The sequence below is a fragment of the Triturus cristatus genome, chromosome 11 (assembly GCF_964204655.1).
Source record: "Triturus cristatus chromosome 11, aTriCri1.1, whole genome shotgun sequence".
In the NCBI taxonomy this organism is placed as follows: domain Eukaryota; kingdom Metazoa; phylum Chordata; class Amphibia; order Caudata; family Salamandridae; genus Triturus; species Triturus cristatus.
Window position 1 is genome coordinate 1,007,161,561 of NC_140594.1, and position 23,443 is coordinate 1,007,185,003.

The 23,443-nt window shown below is 42.0% G+C and overlaps 1 protein-coding gene across 4 annotated transcripts in view; it reads left to right on the top strand.

Annotated features, from left to right (window-relative positions):
- Nucleotides 1-23,443, top strand: part of WDR49 (WD repeat domain 49) — a 359,762-nt gene that overhangs the window by 284,873 nt on the left and 51,446 nt on the right. For all 4 annotated transcript variants that reach the window (XM_085635179.1, XM_085635181.1, XM_085635182.1 and 1 more), the window contains 2 exons: nucleotides 1,762-1,949; nucleotides 3,513-3,710. In XM_085635179.1, coding sequence (XP_085491305.1) covers nucleotides 1,762-1,949; nucleotides 3,513-3,710 — 386 coding nt within the window. The remainder of the gene's footprint in view (nucleotides 1-1,761; nucleotides 1,950-3,512; nucleotides 3,711-23,443) is intronic.

Consider the following 23,443-nt stretch of genomic DNA (forward strand, 5'->3'; position numbering starts at 1 on the left):
CACAGACTCCGGAGGTTTAAAAATTGCCACACTGGGAACTCTGCCCTACTCGAACATTCCTGCATTTTTATAGTACATAAGAATTTTATAAGAGCAATGACTGAAAAGGGTAACTAACCATACATGTTTTATCAGATTGTATTTTTGTAATGGTTTTAATTAATCATAAACAATAAATTACAACTTACATTACTTACACTCACTCATAAGTGGGCCAATGCTTCCATGGCACTGTTCATTCTACTCCCTGGCATCCTATATGTTCGGCCATTTCTTCATAAATGTGACAGGGCTTACCTCGCTCTCATTCATGGCTGCAGTGTCTGCTCTTCTGGCCCTACCAGCACTGAAAGCAGGCCTTGTTGATAGTGCACTCTCAGGCCGTCATTCAGTCTACCACCCTACAGCACCTTCTCACATATGAGATGAGGTCTACCACCATCAGATTCTGGGCAGTAAGCTGCTTTGCCTGGGCTATGTGCACCTGAGACCCAGGAAGATGTCAGGGAAGTGGACCCTATTATCGAATGTATGACGGAATCCCGCATGCCTTCATCACGCCTTCATTAGAATGAACGCGTCGCTAGTACGCATTTGTTCAGAACGTAAGTCGCTATATCGGCTTGCCTTAGAGGAGTGCTGGACTTTGGGATAGGATCATTTGCTTTTCCAACTCCAGTCTGTGCAACAGTAGGGAAGGTGTTGGACTTTAAATCCAACACCATTCCACCAATGCACCCCCTCTAAAGCAAGTCCTTGTAACAACTTGCGTGCTGAACGAATGTGTTCTAATGGCTCGTTCATACTATTGCCGGCGCTCTGAAAGCACAGTGTGAGTCTGGCTTCGTCCTAAAGAACATTTCCCCCTATTATCACCTGGCAATAAAGCCTGGGGCAAGTCAGGACCCACCTGTCTCATGAATTAAAAAACAACAAACAGGTTGTGGTGGAGGTGGAATTCACTTTTCTGGTCCCTACTTCTTAAGAGGAAGGGGTCAGGAATGGTAAGGGGTGTGGAAATAGGTTTATGGACTAAAGACGACACCAGGCTCGTCTGTCTTGTGATATTGATCACCTTCCCCAAAGAGCAAGTACTCATATGAAGAAGGGAATGAGGGAGTTAACAACATGTTTACATGTCTATTCTTGGAGATAAAAAACAAGCAGGTCACAGCAACCTTCTCTACTGCAATGCTGCATATCTGTGCCTGTATTGCTGATATGAGTATCAGCGGCCTACAACCAGGGCCAGATTTGCCATTGATCCTGCTGGGCATTTCCCCGGGAGCTGGAGCTACCAAAGGATGATTTCAAACCCCACAGTCCATCCTTTCATATACACTGTACAATGTAAATCACACTGGTCTCACACTATGGCCTGCAGATTATTTTTCACATGACAAAAGATGCACTCAGTGATTCAGCGAGACACGCTGGTTAATAGGTAATGATATAAAATGATGAGTGGACAAGCATTTATTACACTGTGCGAAGACTCAGATTTTGTTCAGCATGTGGTAATGTGTGCAATTAGAGCGAAGGCATCTCTCTGTTTTACTCAGCTACTCAGCATAAACTAAGCGCTCTTAAATAGCATAGGATAAACACCTCATTAACTGTCCAGTGATAACTTCACAAAAGATTTATGGTTTCCTGGTATATATTAAAAAAAATGTTAAAAGTTTCCTCATTCATTGCAGTGTTGAAAATCTGAAGAATACACCAGTTGTCCTCCTAAAAACTTTTTTTTTTTTTTTGCAGGTGGTGCAAACCTAGTGTCCTGTGGAGGCTCGGGTTGTGTGAGGTTTTGGAATATCTTCAACTGCCAACTGATGGCAGAATTTTCAGCACACAGTAATATGGGGTCCATTATTATGACGATTGACAAAAGAAACCAATACCTCATCACAGCCGACCTGGATGGATGGGTGAAAATATGGAACATAGAGGTAAAAATCACACGTGCTCTTGTTCAGCTTAGTCTAGTCTCTTTTAACTGAGAAATTAAAAAAATGGACTAGTTGCTCAGAGGCTCTGAGCAAGTGTTTGAAGAACGTGAATCCTCATGAAATTACAGCCCCTTCCCCTACTATAAATAACATGCCTCTGATTGCACACATTACAAATGCCCTGCACAACACACGTGTGCCGGTGTTCCTGCACCCCAGAGGAAAACCAGGTTCAATGCTATCAGGTGGAACTGCCGGCTGGTAAAATCTTGTGTGGACCGGGCAGAGGTTACTAGCACACGTACAGTTTTCTGAACTTTTGAATCACCACACCGTTGTATGCATTTGTGCCCCCCCCCCCCCAAGCAGTTGTGCTGTGCAGGTGAATTGACTTGCGCCCAAGTACACAGGGGACTGCCCTTTCACCAGGAACACCTTGGTGCAGATTACAGAAAACTGAGCAAACAAACCGAGCTGTGGTTGACTCGTTGTGGCCCAGGTTCGGGGATTGGAAGCAAGCAGATGCGGACTTTGACATCCAGACTCAGACACAAATGTTGCCTTCTTTTGTTTGGTTTAATCCCTTCACTTTCTTCTCTCTCTGTAGCTAGATTTAATTTCCATAGATGTCATTATCTGACTGACTTACCCAGAGCAGCCGATGGGCCCTGTTTCCCTTTCACGCTTGCATTGTGTAACCTCAGACTGCTGCCATTTCATTCAGTTCTCTTCTGCCTCACACATTCACTTACAGAGGAGGGGCAGACAGGTCATTGTGTCTCCCCTCTTACTGAGAAGAAGGAAGAGTTTAGCCAGCATGAACCTTCACAGAGACCCTAGGAGCTACCAATAGCCAATAACACGAGTGGAGTCTGCCTGCACTGACCCAGCCTCACACTCCATAGCAGGGCTCATCAGGTGCAGTGCAAGGAACAGCTCAGCCTCAGAAGCCATTCACTTTGCTGGTTCTTAAACCCACATTCAAGGTGGGCTTCAGAAAACGAATGATCATTAAGGACTTAATGAAAAATAAATAATGAAAGAAAGAATAATGAAAGAAAGAAAATGCAATAGTTTTCACTGCTACTCAGTCAATAGGCTGAATGTGTTCAGATTGAAATTATTGATAATCGTGTTCATCAATTCGCACTGCACAGAATGAGAAACATGAGGCGTGATACGGGTAGAAACTAATTTCAAATCCCTATCCAAGTCCTAAGAATTTCGAAACAGATGTAAATTAAAATCGCCCACCAGAATTACATGTTATTTCTCGTTGATCAGTACTAGTTATTCCCAATGTAAGTATGGTGTGGTACCAGAATATCATAATTTAAATAAATTCTGACATAGATATTGTTTCCTAAATATTGTTTTCAGAAATATCACCCCACTGGGAATTCTACACCTAGTTAAGACATATTTTTGTAAACAAAATATATGGCACAACATTTCTCAGGCGATATTCTTGCTAACAATACTCTGACATGCAACCTTAAGTACATCATATATATATACATTTTCCTTATACACAGATGACCAATAGTTCTGTTCTTTTGCTAGGAATACTGCACCGACCTCAGTGATAAGATGGAGACACAACCCCCTCCATTGGTACAGAGTTTTCAGCCTCATGAAGACTGCGTCACTCACCTGGAAACATGTGAACATGGCGGCCACTTGCTCATCATCTCTGCCTCTGCAGACTGCACCGTGCGCCTTAGCAATGTTCACGGGACGAAAGTTGGGACATTCGGACAGGTAAACATTGAGGTTACGCATTGCCATTTCGATGTGCTGTTCGAGTACGTGGGATGCTCGTATTAACGCTCAATGAGGAAATTCAAGTCTTTCTTTTAGTTCAATGGTTTTCTTCATTTTCAGAGACTTGTACAGGGATGGAGGGTGGGCCACAGCTTTCAGACTCAGTGATTTATAAAATAGGCCTTTGTGTCATAGAATGCCTATGAGTTGACTCTTGATTGCTTCACGGGGGCAGCTCATAAACAAGTCTGTCACAGTCTATTACCTTCGGCTTAGTGTTTTACTTATCGTTTAGATGCTTTAAATGGATTTTTTCTTTAATGAAAGAAGATAGTTTAATTCTGTTACCAAAACTGGGCATTTGAACTACACATTTAAACAAGTTAGACAGTTCGTTGAGACCCTAGTGCATTTTACTTTTAGTTTTGCAATGGAATACAATGTGGACGAAGTACAGGGAGGACAATCTATGTTCTGTGCAATAAACAGGGATAATGGAACTATTCAGCATTAAAGGTCCAAGCATGGCAAATTATGCAACAGAACTAGCGCTACAATACAGCATAATATATTTTATATTTACTATGTACGCATTTCTTGAAGAGATACTGTTGAATTCAAGATATGCTACATAAAAAGAGATATAAAAAGCATGTAATTATTCCAAAGTCTGAGAATCTTTTTTTTTTTACTTCTTTTTATTGAGATACTGCACAGATGTTACATTACATGTCAATTGTACAATTTATAGTGGTCAGGTGTAGGCTAATTATTAACAGGTTACATCACAGCAGACTACTTTTAGTGCCCATATGTTCCACTCATTGGGTTGATTGCTGAGTGTGTAATAACAATACGGTGCATAGGGCCTAAACCACCCAGGAGAGCTGTGTGCAGCAATACTTAACTTGTAGTAAGGAGGAAAAAGAATGAACAAAAAGAACCGTGGCAGCGAGTAGTGGCAGAAACCATTCCCATAGGGAACAGAAGTAGGGCATCTAGCACAGGACTATCAACAACCTATAAAAATGGCAGCGGAAGCAAGGGGTCAATTACGCCATTCCCCAATGGGTGTTAATTCTATGCGTGTTGGCAGGGATTTTCTTCGTTCTCTGGGTTCTGCGTGAAGGTGGTATGGCTTATGTCTGGGGTGAACTCTCCCCTCTCTCGTTCTGACCCTCTGGTGCCTGCAATCTCTCCAACATATATCCCCACTCTTCCAGATAAGTCTGAACATCTTGTTGAAATAACTGGAGCTTTGAGAACAGTGTCTGTAATAACAACATGAGTTTGTGTGAATAGTAAGTAAAAAAAGAAACATGACAAAGAAGAAGTCATTCTATCCAACCTGTTTGAATTTAAGGTTCTTTTCTATTCTAGGCATTTCAAGAGTGCGTGGCTACCCAACAGGTTTCCCAGCAATGAGCAGATATACAAGCAGATGTACAAGCCCTATATCAGAATTAGACAAACAGCAAGGTTTTCAATTGCTTTCTGAAACTCAATTCTTCTTCCGACTTGTGTATACTAACAGGCAAGGAATTCCATAGTCTAAGGACCGACTGCCACTTTTGGCCTTCTGGACCTTAAGAGTCACCGGTTGAGAATATCTCAGAGTCCTATTTGGAATGTAAGGTAATTTCAGGTGTTGTAACAGCCAAGCGCCCTTTTTATGAAAAGCTCGATGGTCAAATAGAGGACTTTAAACTGAATCATATGTTTGACAGGTAGCCAGTGCAGGGGGGCCAGCCAAGATAAAGGGGATTGCCATAGTCTAGATGCGACAAAACTAGGGCCTGAACTGCATGCCTACATGAGGGGAAAGTTAAGCACTCTAAGATCTTTCTAAGCATTCACAGGGTACCAAAGCAACTAGTTGTTAAAATCTGCACCTGTACATCCAAGGTGAGTTAGTTTGCAAGCCAGATCCCCAGATGTTGTTATTGTTTCTTAAGGCATGAGGTGACTGTCTAAGGAATCAGGCCAGCACATCGCAGACCAATGATTAAAAGCATTACAACCACCATCACTTCAGTTTTGACTAGCTGCCATCCATTCTGCTACCTACTTCAGCCAGGAATATGAACAGGTTTCGAGAGCTAGCAAAATAACTTTCTGGGACTCATATGCGTATTATGATACTATTGAGAAGTGGTAGGATTGCACAATCTCAGCCAGAGAATGTACATTCAAATTGAATAGTGTGGGGCTCAGAGAAGAACCCTGAGACACTCACCACATCAAAGGAAAAGACCTGGAAGCTCCTGCCCTCTAAATACAATATAGAAAGCCATTTCAGTGCTAGATCATCAACAAATATGTTCTTCTGTCTCTGTAGGAACACTGAGTGCAATATGGTGTCAAAAGCCCCATTCAGGTTCAACAATATCACTGCAGCTGAGCCACCTCGATGAAGATTTTTCTTCAGTTCTTTCACAACACCTAAATGTGCGGTCTCTGTGCTATGTCCCAGCTGGAAGCCAATTTCTGTAGGATGGAGCCTGGCAATGATTTCCCAGAAATTACACTAAATGTTGAATAACATGCTTTTCCAGAAAAACAAAAAAAGGAAAAAGAGAAGGAAAGAAAAAGACAGAAAAAAAGAAGAAAGATAAATGAAAGAAGCCAAGAATAAAAGAAGGCAGGAAAGATAGAAATTGAAACATCAAAAAAGAAAGAGAGAAGGAAAGTGAGAAAGAAAAAATAATAAAAGAAGGCAAGGAAGAGAGGGAAAAAGAAAGAATGAAAGAAAGAAAGAAGGAAGGAAAGAAAAAGTAAGGAAGGAAGAAAAGAGAAAAAAGAAAGACAATTAGGAGAGAAAGACGGAAAGAAAACAAATAGGAGAGAAAGAAAAAAGTGAAAGGTGGATAACTTAATACAGAACAGTTCCAAATAAACACAATCTGGTATGCTGTGAAACACAAGAAAGCAAAACACTCCAAACATTTTTTGCAACAGCCATCACAGAAGAGGGGATGTGATAAAGATGAAATGTGTATCAGAAGCATCCTGTTATCACATCAGGCTCTAAACCCAAAGGCAACACTAAGGTAATTATTAAGTAGAAACAAGAACACTAGCACGGACGGGAACTAGCTTGTATATGGATGTGCTCATTGTGAGAGAGCAAAATGTAGTCACTCAAAGTGAAGTTAACCAGTGGCTTAAGTAGCCTGACCCTAGTGGTCCATGCTATATGTGGTAGTGGGCAGAAGCTAAATGCAAATGGCACAGCAGGCCAATGGATGGAGAGAGGTGGCTGAAAGCCCCTTTGTAATTAGATTATACATATTTTAGTCAATTTAAAAGGTCTTTGCTAACACCAGGCCTAAAAATGGAGGCAGAAATATTTTTCAACTTTTTGAATGTAATAGACACTACTTGGTTTCATGGAAATCTGTTTGTTCCCTTTCTTATAAGTAGTCAGAAATAATGGTGAAAACTATGCTTGCTCGATTTTTTTTATTACATCATGTACTGTCCATGGAGCTGAATGTCTTTGCTACATGAATTCTGTTACTGATGTGTGCCATCACCAGTGGTGTAACAAAACGTGAGGAGGCCCGCCTGCAAGATATGCTGAAGGGGTCCCTCACACTCCCACCAGTAGGGGCTGAGAGGGCGCCCTCCAGTATGGGTAATCTGGCCCCCCCCCCTGCACCGCGGGGGCTTCGGGGGCCTTTGTTACGTCCCTGGCCATCACATGAAGGAAGACAAAACAGAATCCCCTTCAAATTGGAAGAAGTTACAGAAGTTTGCTGTCAGGTTGAGAAACCGCCTGAAGCAAGGACAAAGTTGGATTAACCCAGTTAGCTTTGCCTGATCAGTGCACTACAGTAGCATTACTTACGTACTGCACAATTGTATTCACAAACCTATGGCTGGAAACCTCTGCGTTTGCCTCTTGTATTTTTTCGGTAAAGATCTCTGCACACATAGGTATGTGTTTCAGTGGCAAAAGGGAGGGGATGGAAAATAGAGAAACTTACTACTAAATCAGAACAGTTTAGGGAAATGTGAGGCGGGATTTAGGAAGAGACATGCTATTACAAATACACTCCCACAAATGAGTAAAACATTTGCTATTCACGAGCTACAGTTCTAAGGGTCCGACAGCCGTAAAGGTGTTGAAACACATGTAAATGTACTCTGTACAGTTTGCAGTAAGTTACGCACCACACATGGCCACTTCCATATACTGCTTCACACTCTCATAGAAAACAATGGAGGCAGGGAAATAAAATAACACCCCATAGGACACTAACGTTAGAGTAAATCAATTATTTCAACATTTAAATTGTATATACATATATATTTCAGATGAGGTCCGCAAAGCAATAAAGACGCGCTCTCAGGACTCCAAGTAGGATATTTATTGCAGGTACTGTACCTGCAATAAATATCCTCCTTGGAGTCCTGAGAGCGCGTCTTTATTGCTTTGCGGACCTCATCTGAAATTGCCAGCTGTGCCTTACTGGCTTCACGCGCCACCGATCCACGGGCGGAGCTTCCAGGAAAGGCGAAACTTATTATATTACATATATATTTCAATTACACTTTTAAACTTTTATTAAACAATTAAAATAATTTAAATGGATTAAACACATATTTTTAAATAATGTGTTGCATATTATCCTATGATAAAAATGTTAGTGATGGTGAGATATTGATTTCATTACTGTTTAAAAATAGTTATTTATAGATAAAATCCACATATTTAATTTACTATTCACACATTTAATGTGAGGAGGTAATATGCTGTAAAAAAATACTTTATTCGTTTTAGGTTAAAATATTTAAAATTAATTTACATTTATGTTTTACAGCAACATATTTTTTTTAAAGAATGCTAAACTTTAAAACGTCCCTCTATACTGTCTCATAGAGATCTCCACCACTATGGTAGTGGAGATCTCTTATGCTGAGTAAAATTGCTAGTAGTATGTTTAGCCTTGCATATTTTGTTGTAGGGGCATCCGTCCCTTGATTTGAGGTAGTGGAAACATGTAAATCAATACCTAGGTGTGAATCTATTCTCAGAAATGATGAATAGCAAAAAAGGGTAGTGTTAAACCTAAGTGTTATAGTATATATATATATGTTTACATTTACCTTTGTGAATTAGCCCCTGTAAGTTCAAAGCAGTAATGTCACCATAGCACATTTTTCATATTTAACTGCACAAGTATTGACTTACATTATATTGTTTTTAATAGTAGATGTGGAGTTCGTAGACCTATACTTTCTTATGTATTCTCACCTTGATAGTCTATCTGAAGTCATTGTTGTAGGGTCAATATTTGTGCAAGTAAATATGTCTACACTCGATATTGTGACATACAACCCCTCAACAACCAGGTCAGAGTGTTCACAATCTTGGTGCTGTGTTCAAAAGCAGCCTCTGCTTCGCCCACCACGTGAAAGCAGTAACTAAATATGTAATCTACTGCTTACCTATGTTTGAGAATATTACCCTTTTCTCCACTTCTCCAGAAAGATTGCATTAGTCCTTCCAATAATACTATGTCGCTTGGATTACTGGCACAACCTTCTTAATGGACTCCCTTAGAATTTGCATGATAGACTGTACAGAATTCAAAACACGTAGCAAGGCTCGCTTGTGGCCCTAGGAGCAGGGATCATTTTAACACTCCCTTAAGTCATGCCTTAAGCTACCCATTGAAAGGACGTCCCTTAAAATGTTGTGCATTGTACATAAATCTGTGCATGGTTGTGCAACAGGTTCTGTGGCCAAACTCTTTTAGTCCTAGTACTCATCCACCTCCCTCTGGAATGCCTTCCTCAGCAACAGACATTGTAAAAAGACTTCATAAAGTTCAGGAGAGGCCTACAGGTGCATCTGTCCCACTCATCATATGGTCTGTATTCTGCAGATGTCATCTGGGTTTCTGCTTGATTTTCTATAGTTCATTTACATTTACTCGGCCGTGTAACACCTAAGACTGACATACTAATGTTTAGCCATTCCCAGTGAAGACTTTTTCCACCACCAGATTTTGAATGTTGGATTTAATTTTGTTTATGCTGCTTCACCTCCACAGCACACTGATTGATCTGACACCTCCATGAAATGACAGATGTTTCATGAGGAAGCCATTCCAGGGTCACAAGAGTTACTCGAGTAATACAAATGGGTGTTGATAGGGTCGTTTTTCACAGGAAAAAATTACAGGAATCCTCATAATGTTTTTTATGGGTACTTTCTTAGGAACTCATGACACTTACAAGCTGCAGCACCATTTTAACCTCTGATCTGATGAATTTTATGATTCAGAGAATTATGAATTTGACCTCTAAGATATTCTGTAAATTCTGTTAATTTAAATATATAAAATAGCTGAATATTCCATGGAGGAGTAAATGCCTGATTTAGGGTATGTCAGACTTTAGGGTACATCAGAGAGGAACCTGTGCTATAATTTTTCTTTGCTCCCATCCTGTAAAACTCATAGTTCTTCAAACTATATAAAGAGTTGAGGAAGGAAGTACTGGGTTTCCAGTAGCAGGAACTCGGCAGGCTCTGCCGTTGGAAACCTATGACCTGACAGCCCGCCCACCAAAAGGCCATCAAGTCAAGTGCCAGTTGCCCTGCCGTGTTTAGGGTGGTGCAGCTATCACTGGTCTTCCCAACACATGCCTTGCTTGTCAGTTCCATAGAGGGAAAATTCACAAAGTCCCTCATGAAAAAGAAAAAGAATGTCATGCATGGTGGACCATTGTTTTTAATTTTTTGAAGCTAAAACTGCAGCTTTCAGAGTTTTGTCTTGAAAAACAAAACAAGATTGCTGAGTGCCACATCAAATTAAGATTTGCTATCTTCAGTGGAGTCACTACACTGTTGGCTCCACTCTAGGCAGCAAGATCCAGCTCCAAGTGAGCGGATGCTATAGCCTTCGATGGGCCACCCGACATACTCAAAATCTAGTTTTAAGTGTTCATTCATAGGTTTTTTATATTCTGAGCATATATGTGCGAGCACTACAATAATCTTATATCTCAAGTAAATAGTTTTGCAAATTAAAGAGGAAATGTGTAGATACTGTTATATTTTTAAAAAAAAAGGCCAAATCAAAGGTGAAACTTGGCATAATCACACAAAAATGAGTCACCTCTTGATACAGGTTTGTTGAAAATGTTATTACTTCATGTTGACTTTTTTGAGGGTGTTCTTTGTCCATCCATCCAAGAAACTATAAACCAGCAAAAAGCCATAATTAAATTGTCCAGCAGGGTTCCAATGGGTCTAGCGGTAATAGCAGAGAAGATAGAGGAAAAACAGAATGTTGCTTTAATCATACTGCCAACGATATGGACCACATCTGATGGAGTGCTCTTGCGAAGGATCATTGGTTTTACTAATATAAAACTTGCAATTGTACTTCTAATGGATATGCTTTTTATCAACTGTAATCTGAGTCAAATATTTGGGTTTGATCATAAAGGACATATCCAGGTAAACCTAGCTGATTGGCAGTATATGTAAATCAACTAAAAAACAACAAATTATTTATGAATAGAAAGATGATTTAAGGGAGCCGAGAATCAAAGGCCTACAACCATCAAGAGTTATTTTACATATAGGCTAAAGATAACATTTGGCACACCTGGTACATACTCAGGATAGGTTCATTTGCCTTGGTCCAAAAGAAGACTTTTAAGCACTGGGCTTTTTAGCTACCATTAGAGACACCAACCTGATGTAGCTAGAGTCCATCCTGGCTCCAGTGCCTTCCATACAGAAACCGATCTGAGATACAGAGTCAACTTATCTGAGGACCGAATGCTTCAAAACAATCATGGCTTAGAGTGGAACAGAACCAGAGCCTTCAAGCAAAGTAGTAAGAGAGCAAATTGATCATATCAGACCAAAGAGATTATAAGGTACACAGACCTTATACCTGAAAATGCAAAAACTAAATCCAATGTGCGACCCACAGGATATGTGTCTCTATGTAATAACTGAGTGAGGCCACTGGCCTCCAAATGTATTCATGTATGTATTAATTTATTAAATGATATCTCCAGATTACATTAAAGAGATTCACTGTGTTCCCCTGGATCTCATAATTCCGATGAGGCAAATTCAGTTACTGGCCCGATCAAAATTAGATGGGCCCTTATAAAGAGGGCGTAGCAGTGATGGGCCCAAGATAGGTGTTAAGGTTCATTGTCAATCCCAGAGGGACAAGGTGGGTTTTATTGTCCCATAGTCAGTCAGTAGAAGCGTGTAAATCATTAAGAGTTTGATTTCAAATCTTATATATAACATACAAGTAGTCAGGAAGCAGTTTTAGGTGAGACGTACTTTGAGCAAGAGAGTCCATTTGAGCCCTGATATGGAATCTGTTTTGTTAATCCAGTGGGGCCCAGATTTAGGCTGAACAACAAAGTTGTGACTATGGGCATCTCCCGCTCTTTAAAATATCCCAAGAAAATCTTCATGCTTAGGCTTCCAGAGAATAGGCTCATATATATGTAGATACCCGCTGCTGAATCTTTTAATCTCTTTAATCTTTTTTTAATAACACAATTTATAGATTTTTCTTGTGAACAAAACATAGTAAAGAGACTATTCCAAGTGCATCACATAGAAAATGTTACTTCGCATACAATGACAACAGGGCCGCACACAAGGGGGAACCCTCAACCTGTGAAGAGCCCACGTCCAAAGAATGCTAACCACTTCCCCCAGATGTTGTTGTGCTTTTGCTGGCATCCTTGTGCCTGGTAAATGGCTGCTTCAACCAATCCACGTGCCAGGGTGGGAGCGTGGGACGACTCCCACCTATGGGTGATTTCTCTTTTTGCAACCAGGGTAGCTACCCCCACCATGGTAGGTCCAGATTGGCCCCTCCAGGTCTTCTAGAATACTCAAAATGCTGGCTCTCCATGTCAACTCAGCCTTCCTGTCCAGGACTTGGTAGAGGGTTGCCTCCCCTCCCTGACAGAATCCCTGCAGTTGGGGCCAGGACCAAACCATACAGTCAGCATTTGGGGCAGGGCGGAGAAAGCATGTCAAGTGCAGGAGTGCCATGGTATGCCACGTGCACAAGGGTCTGAGGTAAGAAGTAGGCAGGTAATACAGTTGGGTAATACGCAGTCTGAAAGAGACTGTGTCCTCTAGGGTGCTGCGCACACGTCTCGCCAGTCTACCTCCTCCAGGGAAAATTCTGCTTCAGTGAGAGTAATTCCCCCGGGACATGAATGACTAGTGTGAAATAAATGCAGGAAATCACCCCTTTACCTAGCCGACCCATGAACAACTTAGCCTCAACTGGGCTAAATTTGGGAAGAACAGTGGAGTCTCCAGGTGGCAGGACAGGGCGAGAGACAGCTGTAGGTATTTATGGAATTGGAAGTGCGCTAAGGAGAACTGCAATTGAAGGTCCTGGGTGGAACGGAGATGTCCACCCTGCCAGATGTCTCCCAGGATAGTTAACCCAATCCTATTCCATCCCCTGAAGTCCCTAAGTTGCACTGGGTCGTCTAGCCACCATCCCTCCCACAGGGGGGTGAATTGCTTGATTATCTTGTCCCATCTCGTGAAGTGCAGGGCAGCCCACCACACGTTCAATACCACCGCCGTCAGGCATGTAAGTGATCGGGGTATTGGATTACCATAGAGCACCCTATGGCAGCATTCAGGCCAAACAAGAAAGTTCCAGTCGATAAGCCGGGTTGTCAAAGCTCCCAGTTAGCCACTGATTGATGAGCACTAGTTGCGATGCCCAATAATAGAGCCGGATGTCGGGAGACCTGAGACCCCCATCGTACGTCACCTGCCTACACCTATCCAGTGCTATGTGAGAACGGAGGTACCCCATAGAAAGTCGCGGATGGAAGCATTTAGGGTCTGAAACCAACTATTGGGGACGGCATACGGAAAGTGCTGAAGGGTATAGAGGAACCAGGGATGGATCATTATCTTGAAGAAAGCTACCCCCAGCACACTAAGCGGCAGCCAATCCCACTTCTGGAAATCGTGCTTCATATCACAGACGAGGGGCATGAGGTTGAGGCACCAGGCTGAGGCACCAGGCCAGGTCCGGGTTCCTGAAGATGTGGAAGCTCAAGTTTCAGAAGCTCAACCGTCGAATGGTTAGGGGGCCCTGCTATTCCACAGTAAGACAATCCCCATGGATTGGGACGAGGAGGGACATACTTTGATTAACTCTCAGACCAGACGCCATTCCATAGAGGCAAAGGATATACAGCATTCGGGGCTCCAACAGATGTGGGTGTTCGAGAAAGAGAAGGATATCGTCCTCATACAACGCAATTTTTCCCTCAAGCTGATCAGCCTACCGCCACCCCTTATTGCCACATCCATGCGAATGAGGCATGCCAATAGTTCGATAGCGAAAAGGAGAAGGGAGAGGGGGCTGCCCTATTGGGTACCCCTGCCTTTCGGGAAGTCATCGGACAGGACTCCATTAACTTGCACCTGTTCTTTGGGTGCTGTGTATAGTAAAATCATCTAGGATCAAAACGTGGGGCCAAACCCTAATTGCGGAGGAAGGACCACCCTACTGTTTCAAAGGCCTGCTCAAAATAAATTAGGAGAAGAGCACACAACCCTCCCTGGTTTCCTGCACAGGCCAGGGCCACCTGAACATGCTATATATAGTGCCTTGAGCTTCGGTTGCCCATTATGATATAATAGGGTAGCCCACAAGAGTCCACGGACCTGGGTAGCAATCGATATAGCGAACAATGGTCCTAGACCTATTTTAAGCTACAGTTTAGTTGTGGGAACATTCATTTTGCAAAAAGCACATCAGATGATTAGCATATGGTCATTAATGCACAATAATTGATCAAATATGCAAGTCTGTACATCTTCAAATTACACAATGGCACCAAATATATCTCCAATGGTGACTGTTTATTATATCTCAATTATTTTTATAACAGATCACCGTATTAAATGCTTCAAAAGAAAGGTTGCTCCAAAAGGAGTGTGAAAGGGAGAACGTGCTCCTGAGTAGAACAGATATGGAAGAGGGGAATCAAGTCAGAATAGAGTTCACCAAACAGTCAAATTACACTTTGATATCCTTAGCAAACGGGCTCTGGTTTATAATAGCACCAGTTCACAACTAGGCCTGTCCCTCCTAGATTGTTCCAAAATGTCGTTTTTCGATTTTCTGGAGGTGCACAGAGAGTTTATCTTCTGTGGAAATGGCAGGGCTGGGGTGATGTCAGATACAGGCCCACTGGGTGAGTGTCGACGTTTCGACCCTGGCGCATAGAGGGTAATTTACATCCTCAGGGGACGGGTCTTCCTCAGGACATGGGGAAAGGGGGCGGGGGCAACCTATGGTTGGGTAAAGTCAAGAAACAGCCCCTTGTGTGATGGCCCGCACTGTGTTTGTGGCATAACTATTGCAGGGTCAGGAGAGTAGGTGCTGCAGTGTTAAAAATAATCAAACACATGTGAATCAATCGCCCACAGGATCTGATTGACGAAGTTTAGGCGCAGCCCGGGGGATCCATGCTGTACTTCTTCGGTTGGGCATGAAGTCGCATTGGTCAGGGTGGACCAGGGATGCCAGGACCTTCAGCCAGGTGGCCTATATCTTAGCATACATCTTGGGTTCCTTGTTGATTAAGGATATCGGTCAGTATTAAGAGCATTGCCACGACTGCTGCCCAGCGTTAGCAATGACCACTATTGTGGAGGTGTCAGAAGTGCACTTTGGTGAATGCCTCCGAGTACATATCTAGTAAAAAGGGGTTAAGCACATTGCTGTATTTTCGGTTGAACCCCAGGGGGTACCCATCAGGCCCAGTAGTTTTCCCGGCTTTCATAGCAACTACAGCGGATGTAATTTCATCCACTGTCAGTGGTTCCTCTAAATAGGAGCGGAGTGCGGGGGAGAGTTTCGGCGGGAAATCTCTTTAATCTTGTATGCATGGGGGCTAGGATGTCATGTCAGTTCCTGGAGGCCTTTCTCAGACAACTGGAGTCGGACTTGAAGATCTTGAATAAACATCCAGGTGAGAATACTTTAAGGGGCCTATCCGCAATTATATTTTGGGGTACCGAAAGTAGCATGCCTGTAGTGCTCTTTTACATTCTCTTATCTGCTTTTGCAAATTGGCCCAAACTCATGTAAAATGGGATTATAAAGCGAATATTCAGGGAACAATCTTGTACAATCAGTGCAGTTAAAAAGGACTGTGACCTCTTTGAATTTTACTAATAGGGAATTGGAGGTCTCATGGAAAATTCACAAAGGCCTGTAAGAGTATGTAAAATAGTTATTTCCGTAGTTGTGAATGTTTTTTTGAATCAGCACCTTAGAGACTTTTGCACTATCATTCATTAGAGCCCTGAAAGTGCGGGGGATGATGATGTAATTTCCTCTTCAACTGATATCTGCCATGTGGCATAATTCAGGGCCCTTTGAGGCTCTGCAAGTGTCTTTTTGGGGTCTGGTTTAAGAGGCGCCAGATTAGTCTAATCTGCATGATACATTTGCAAGACACAAGTTGTTGGAAAGAGGGCCATGAAGGAAAATACCTCGGGAGGTGATGGAATGTATTCTTAGCGGTGTTACTTCGTGGAGCAAAGAGCATTTTATCAGACAGGATGGTCAGTCGCTTATCTTTGTAAATGGTTCTTTTTCTGGCAGGGATTGAGGCCAGATGAAAGGGAATCTGCATGTTTGTACATTGTGGCAAATGCTGCGCGCTTCCAGGTTGACAAGTGTCCATAAAAGTATTAAAAAGGAGGAAAACCTAAGTGAGCAGTTATTGATCCAGACATTCAAAGCGGGTACAGAGTGATAAGTTGGGATGATTGAATAAAGATTTGAGCAAATAAAACAGCAGATAGATCACGAAAAGTACTAACATAGTCCAGCAGACTGCAAATTGCATACACTGCAAATGGTAAATACATTCCTTACAAATTGAGTATTTTAAAGTTGCTGTAAGTCTTGCCCCTGGTGCATGTGGTTGACGAAATCTGCCAAACTATGGTAGACCCCTCCAAACACTGCCTTTACACCTGCATATAGCTTGCTCCACGTGATTGCCAATGTTTGATTATTAAGACTCAGTGAATACTTTGTCTGATCGAGGTTGCTTGCACTCCTGAAAGTTTTATGAATCATATCAATCCATATAATTTGCAACACCTCAAAATTGCACTTTGTAGAGACAAGTTTCCACAATTGTGGCAATCCTTCAGACTCATATTTCAAGTGATATCACCTATGGATTTCGGACATAAGTCCTTCGTCAGGGGTATATTCTACGATCAAGTGATTTAAAACAGATGTTTAAAAAAGTTTTGTTTGCATATGATATTAAGAAGACGAAGTCCCTGATGAAGAATATTGGTACTATTTCTCGCACCTGATAAATAATAACACCGGGTACGTTATTTATCGATTGTGATAAGTAGCACGTAGTACGAGTTAGTGGGGAATAACATGCAGATTTTGGTGTTTAATGCATCAAAATCCACAAATAAAGTAAATACCATATGCTTTTCCGCCAGTAAATTTTGGCCCGTTTGACCTCCCGAAATTTAACGAAGATTGAGGTATTTAATGCACCCGATAATTATTGCATACTTTAAATATCTTCCAACTTGTAATTCCGACCTGAGCAATAATAGGGGTATACGCACGAGTTGGAATACACCGACCGACTCATAATCAGGCCCTAAGAAGTAAAAATCTGTGAGCTCAAATAGCCAGGGTATCATCGCAATGATAGACACCTTGTGGTATTATTGTCAACTACGATTGGGTGTTAAAATAAAGATTATTCTGCACAATAAGCAGTGCTCAATTTGTACTGGTAGTTTCCGGTGCTCAGCACCAGGGCCGGACTGGCCATAGCGGGCACCAGGGTGGGGGCCGGTTTTGGGCCCCTGGGGGCCGTTTTTGTTACAGGTCCGTTTCGGCCCTGTAACAAAATCGGCCGAAAACCGGCCCTGGCAAAGAGCTTGCCCCCCCCCACCCCGGGGGGGGGCGGCATACGAGCCCTTTGCCAGGGCCAGTTTTGGTTCCCAGTCGGCCCTGCTCAGCACCGGCACTTAATTGTCAGCACCTGCTCTAGTGACAATCCACCACATGGTGGCGCTGTCTTTTTTTTAATTTTGAGATCAGCACAACAACCGTGTTTATAAAGTCAATATACATTGGAAATTAATAGTATCAGCCTCTCATCCCATTATTATAGCTGTGTGTGGCCTGAAATTGTCGGAATTGTCACACTTGTAGGAGTGCGATGGTTAGGTGTTATGTTGGTACTGCCATTGGCAGCTCTGGTAGGGTATGGGTGGTGCATGCTGTAGTGGCCTTCCGAGAAGGGCCCTGGCACTTCATTTTTTTACACATTAAGCACTGACAATAAGCCGTATTGAACATCCATGGACAAGGGAACAGAATATCATATAACATACATGCTAAAAGTAACAAATGTGTTAATTCAGTGCATATAAGGCTGAGCCAGTTATTCTCCACTCATAATCACATGAGCGATAGTGATGGACATGTCCGGAGATGCTATTCGCCACAGTGAACCTTATTATTAATAACAAAGGAAATTCCGGAGATGCCCCATGACCATTCGTCATTGTATGAACTACTTGAGTGGTATAGAAGCCTTTAGTTAGGTAATAATGTCCTACATAAGAAAGGAGCAGTTGCAAGAGGGGAGTTGAATTTAGCAAGAAACATGGTTATGGAGAAAGGGGTGCATTTTGTATTGGTATTTATTTAGCACAAATCTTATTAGAGAGTATAAGAGCGCCAAATACATTAATGCATTAATGCAACCGACTAGCAGCAGTCTATGCTTCTCTTCAAGAGATGTCTGGGGGTGAGACACCAGCCGAATATATTGCAGGTTGATAAGATGTTCATTGAAATAAATAGGTAAAGCTGAGTCACAGAATGCTGTGGGAAGAAATGCATTTTAAATACCAAAGAGGGAAAAATATAGGAATGACATCCTCCAAGGGTTAGGGTTAGCCAGCCGCATCATCTGTACATTTTCATCATGAATGATGGCTGTAAATAGGTTTGTGTTTATCATTCAACAGTACATTCTCATAAATTAATCTGTCTCATAGATCTTAAAATTAACATTGAAAGCGATTATCTGCACAACATTAGTATTCTGATTCTTAATGTATTCCTCACATTGCTTTATATTTCAAACAGACTTTATTCAGCTTTGAAGTAGGCTTTCCCCTTCGGTCATTTGTGTGTAAAAAATGGGTTGTTCACATGGTTTAGACTTCAAGAGGATTCTTGTAACAATGGCTCCCTGGTGCCTTCAAAGTGAGTACAGCATGGGCTCTAACGTGCATGCATTGATCTCAGAATGTTGAGAAACCCTATTGATCTTGAAAAGCCAGGAATACAATCCCAAAAGAGAAGATAATCATTTATTGTTAATGGTCTTTTTTATTAGGCTTCCTCAGCTGGAATAATGTTTGTAGGATTGTTGAATTCTTATAATTCATCAGGATCCTTCGGGAATTGGTGCTGTTTGCATCCCTTGTGTCTGCTTGCAAAAAGTCCTGAGCTTTTTTTTTAACCTGGTAATAATTATTTTCAAATAACAAAAGGATCCCAACGTCAGTTCCTGCATTGCACTTTATAGAACAGGTTTTCTCTTTTTGTGTATTTGTATTTCATTCGAATGATCAAACACATAGACTGAAACAAGTCACAGGAAAAGGAAAGGAAAACGTTCTCCTTGTTAGTTCATTCCCAGAGCACTCCCTCACCCGCCCATAGCACATTACCAGAGGCTCCTTCCACAGAATCCAGGCACAAGCATGCCTTTAAAAAGTTGGGGCTTTTGCTACCGACTGAAGCTTACTCCAAGGATCAGTGGAGCACTTCAGAGAGAACATTAGAAGGAGCATCTTGATAAAGCCGGATTCTTATCTACCTTACCATCACCAAGAATCCTCTCAGGTCGCCAGGATCTTTTTATCTGCTAAATAGTGTAGAGCGGAGGAAATCAAATTTTAACACATAATCAATAAGTTGAATTTAAACTCTAAAGGAACCACTGACTCCGAATCTCAAATTTTAGGAATTTATTACAACCAAGAATAACTGCACCTACAAGCACCTCAATTTGAGGTTAAGAAAATAAATGGGCACTAATACAAAGGATATCCTACGCAGAAGCCTCATCCGACTCAGAATAAGAAGAATAATCAACTCCAATAAAATCAGAAAAGCGATAATCACTCCAGTCTCTACGTTAGAAGTCATTAGCCTAAAAGGAAAACCAGTTAGTCTATCCCTACTCTATCTCTAAGGTGACATCCCTACTTAGCATTTTCCCTCCCAGGCAAGAGAGTAAAAGGTGTCAGAAGCGAAGACTTCCTTAGAAGTACACTCACTTAGTCAGAGCTCGCTCTAAGATGCTCCTTCTAGCTTCCCATCTAAGCCTCAACTTCTCAACCCACGGGGCACTGTCCCTAATTCAAAATCCCCAAAACCTAGAACACGCCCTCCGGCACACCTCTTCAGCCAGGTCTTCTTCCAGTAGTTTTCCACTGAAACTTGTCTCTCATCCAACGACGGTTTACTCGTCCCTGGGTCCTAGGCACCTTCTCTGCCGAAAGTATCATGCCTACATTCCAGTATACTCCCATATTGGTTTCTCAGGCCATCCCGACTCCTGAAACAAAGAGTTAGTTCTCTAATGAGCTAAATGTCCTTGCACCTGCAACAGAAACATGGGAACGAGAAACTTTCCACTTCTCTGATATTTTCTAACATCCTGAAACCCAAAGCCTTACCAAGGGAAATCATTTTCGGCCTACAATATTTAGCTAACATAAGAAACGAACAGGCCTTTCTTTTTAAGCGTATACGGGATCAGGCCTTTACACAATTTAAACACACACTTCTAAAATAACACTATAAGCCTTGATTTTCATCACACTTCATATATGAATAAGCAAACTACACATGCAGACTTTAATATGGTGCATGTTTAAACCTAATGCACAATTACACAAAATCAATCATGCATTGGCTAAAATACATTCGCAATTGACTACGACATTGCTCTTCATAAATGGCATGGTTACATTTCTAATCACACTATTATAAGCAGATTTTAGTAATACAATTCTAATTCACACATCAATACATTCCATTAACATAAGCGGGTGCTGACTAACGGTGACTATGATGCACCCCTACAATTTTCTGAATAACGTGGCGCTCTATCAATCTCAAACATTAGGAGGTTTATATTTGCTGGTCAGATGCCTAAATATACCCTGTCTGCTTCACTTGGTTCTCAGACCTTTGTTCTTTGACTGGCAGGCAATGGGAACCCCAGAGGGCAGAGGGCATTGTTAGGGGGCTGCCAGGAGGGGTGGTAGGAGACATTGAGGAGTAGAGAAGTGTGGATGCAGTGGTGGAGGAAGTCCCATTCGAATTCTTGCTTCCTCCTTGGGTACCGCCTCCCACTACTGCTTCTGACTTGCAGTTCTTGCTTTGACCCTCCCTCCTGATCCTCATGGTCTCCCCCACATTGAGGTTGTTTGGGGCCATCTTGGAATGGGATAAGTACAAGGGTGGATTCTGGTTTCACCCAAAAGGCACATTTTGGTTCAGGGGGATTTACAATTGAGCTATTTACAGTTAAACCTACATATATAGATGCTGTGTGGGGTACACTCCCTGCTTTTCTTTCTCTATAGTTCTGAGTACTGTTCAAACAAAACAAAGTAATGTTTCTTGCTGAAAAAACTTCACATATGCATTTTCTTGAGAAACCTACGTTTTGAGGGGAGGAAACCACAGGTTGAGCATTCTCATATAGGCCCTATTGATAGGTGTTTTGATGTATGCAGCAGATTTCTAAATCAGTTGAAGGCACTGTGGTGATGAGAAAGGCCACAATACAAAGCATTCCCATAGTCTGGTCACAGTTCTGGTATTTCCCAATTTACCATAGTATGTTTTTCTGTAGGTTTCAGGATCTTTCTATCCTGCCATTGGGTGGCGCTCCTCGAAGACCTTCTATCACACTGCCTCCATCATGAACACAAGCCACACTCCAGTGCTCATTTATACACTTTCCTTATCCTTTTAGAAACTAGATCCAGTCAAGATTCTGTTCCAGGATTTACTTGCCAACTACCAATGCATTATGCCACTTGTATGCCTTACCCATGGCTGAGAGCTGCAGAGGCATTTTTACTGATTCTATTTATAGTTTGAACACTATGCTACCATCTCCAGCAAGCCACTGTAAGTCTTTGCACAAATTCCTGCCCTGTTCTGAAACAAAAACCATTCCATGTTCATTACACAGTTTACGTCTGTCCACTTCTTGCTTCATGACATCTCCATGCAGTTCATCAGGCAGACAGCTGGAGGAGGGACTTTAATTGCTTTTATGTGCACTGTGCTGCAACTACCTCACAACTTTTCTGTGTTCTAATCAATACCACCCTGTGTGATAGTGAGCTAGAAGGAGGAATTTAAGACTGGCTACTACATCCAGAATAGGTGCTTCAATTACTGTTACTATGGGTCCCTTCTTTCTACTCCAGTTACCTACACTGGTGAGTTTTTGAAAACCTGAGAAGGATCTTGTGTCCTGATACTGCTTTTTGCAGTGTCATGCTTTCTTGTAGCTGCTCTGTGCATCAGTTTGCTTTGTTTATTTCCTGCTTTACAGTCTCAGCTTGCTTCTGCTTTCCTTTCTCCCCTGATATCTTGAATTTCTATAGGTTCTCTGTTGGGCTTCTGACCATGTGTTCACTAAGTTGGCATTGGTTCCTGTTTCTTCCTTGAGACTATACCTTTGCTAAATAGTGTTCTGAATTCCTTTGTTTATTCCATGTACCACCAGTGACCTGGTGCTAGAGTAGTCTCTGTCTCACATTAGTTTGTATTGTCCGGTTTCCTGCCCTTTATCTTTGTCCATCTAGTATACTAGTTATTCTTACCAATCTGTTTTTTTGGTTCAATTCCAAATTCGGTCCACTGTCTGTTGGAGTTCTGTATCTGTTTACAGTGTAACCTCTGCCTTGGTCTCTGTTCTGATCAGGAAAGGGAATGCCATCAGTTGTTGCACCCAGGTCCCTTGGGGTCTTACCTGTCACAGTATTGTTGCCAGTCTTGCTCCACCTTGAGTACCTGAGTACAATAGTCTTTACAATAGACGACCCAGACTATGACTTTGCAGTATGACTGTGTGAGAACCCTTGCTATGTTCCAATGTATTCCTTACTTTGATCAAACCTTGTATTCTTGCTTGTGTTCTGTCTCTCTCCTTCTCTCAGCTTAGAGGTGCCTTCTATCCTCCGTAGTCCTGTGACCACAGTTTATTCATTTAAGCAGGCTGGTATTTACCTTGCCCTGTATCCTTGCAGAGTGTTACCTCCAGAATCAGAATCACCAGCCCTTGCCTTTCCTCCTTGACATTAGGTAATAAGGGAAGAATTTTCTTAGGGATCTGCAAGTAGAAGAATAATGCAGAAATAACTTTAGTAAGTTGGGGAAAGCATTATAAAACATGGTCAGTTATAAATCCTCAAATTGTGAACAGTTGAGGCAGTGCTGAGGACTTAGCCAAGGTTAGAGAGCCACCAGCTGTTGATCCAAATGGATGTAGAGTCACCAATGATAGGAACCTTGGTGTTAGACCTGGCATCCTTGGCGTGGTTTCCCGTGACCTTTTGCCTCCTGACTTCC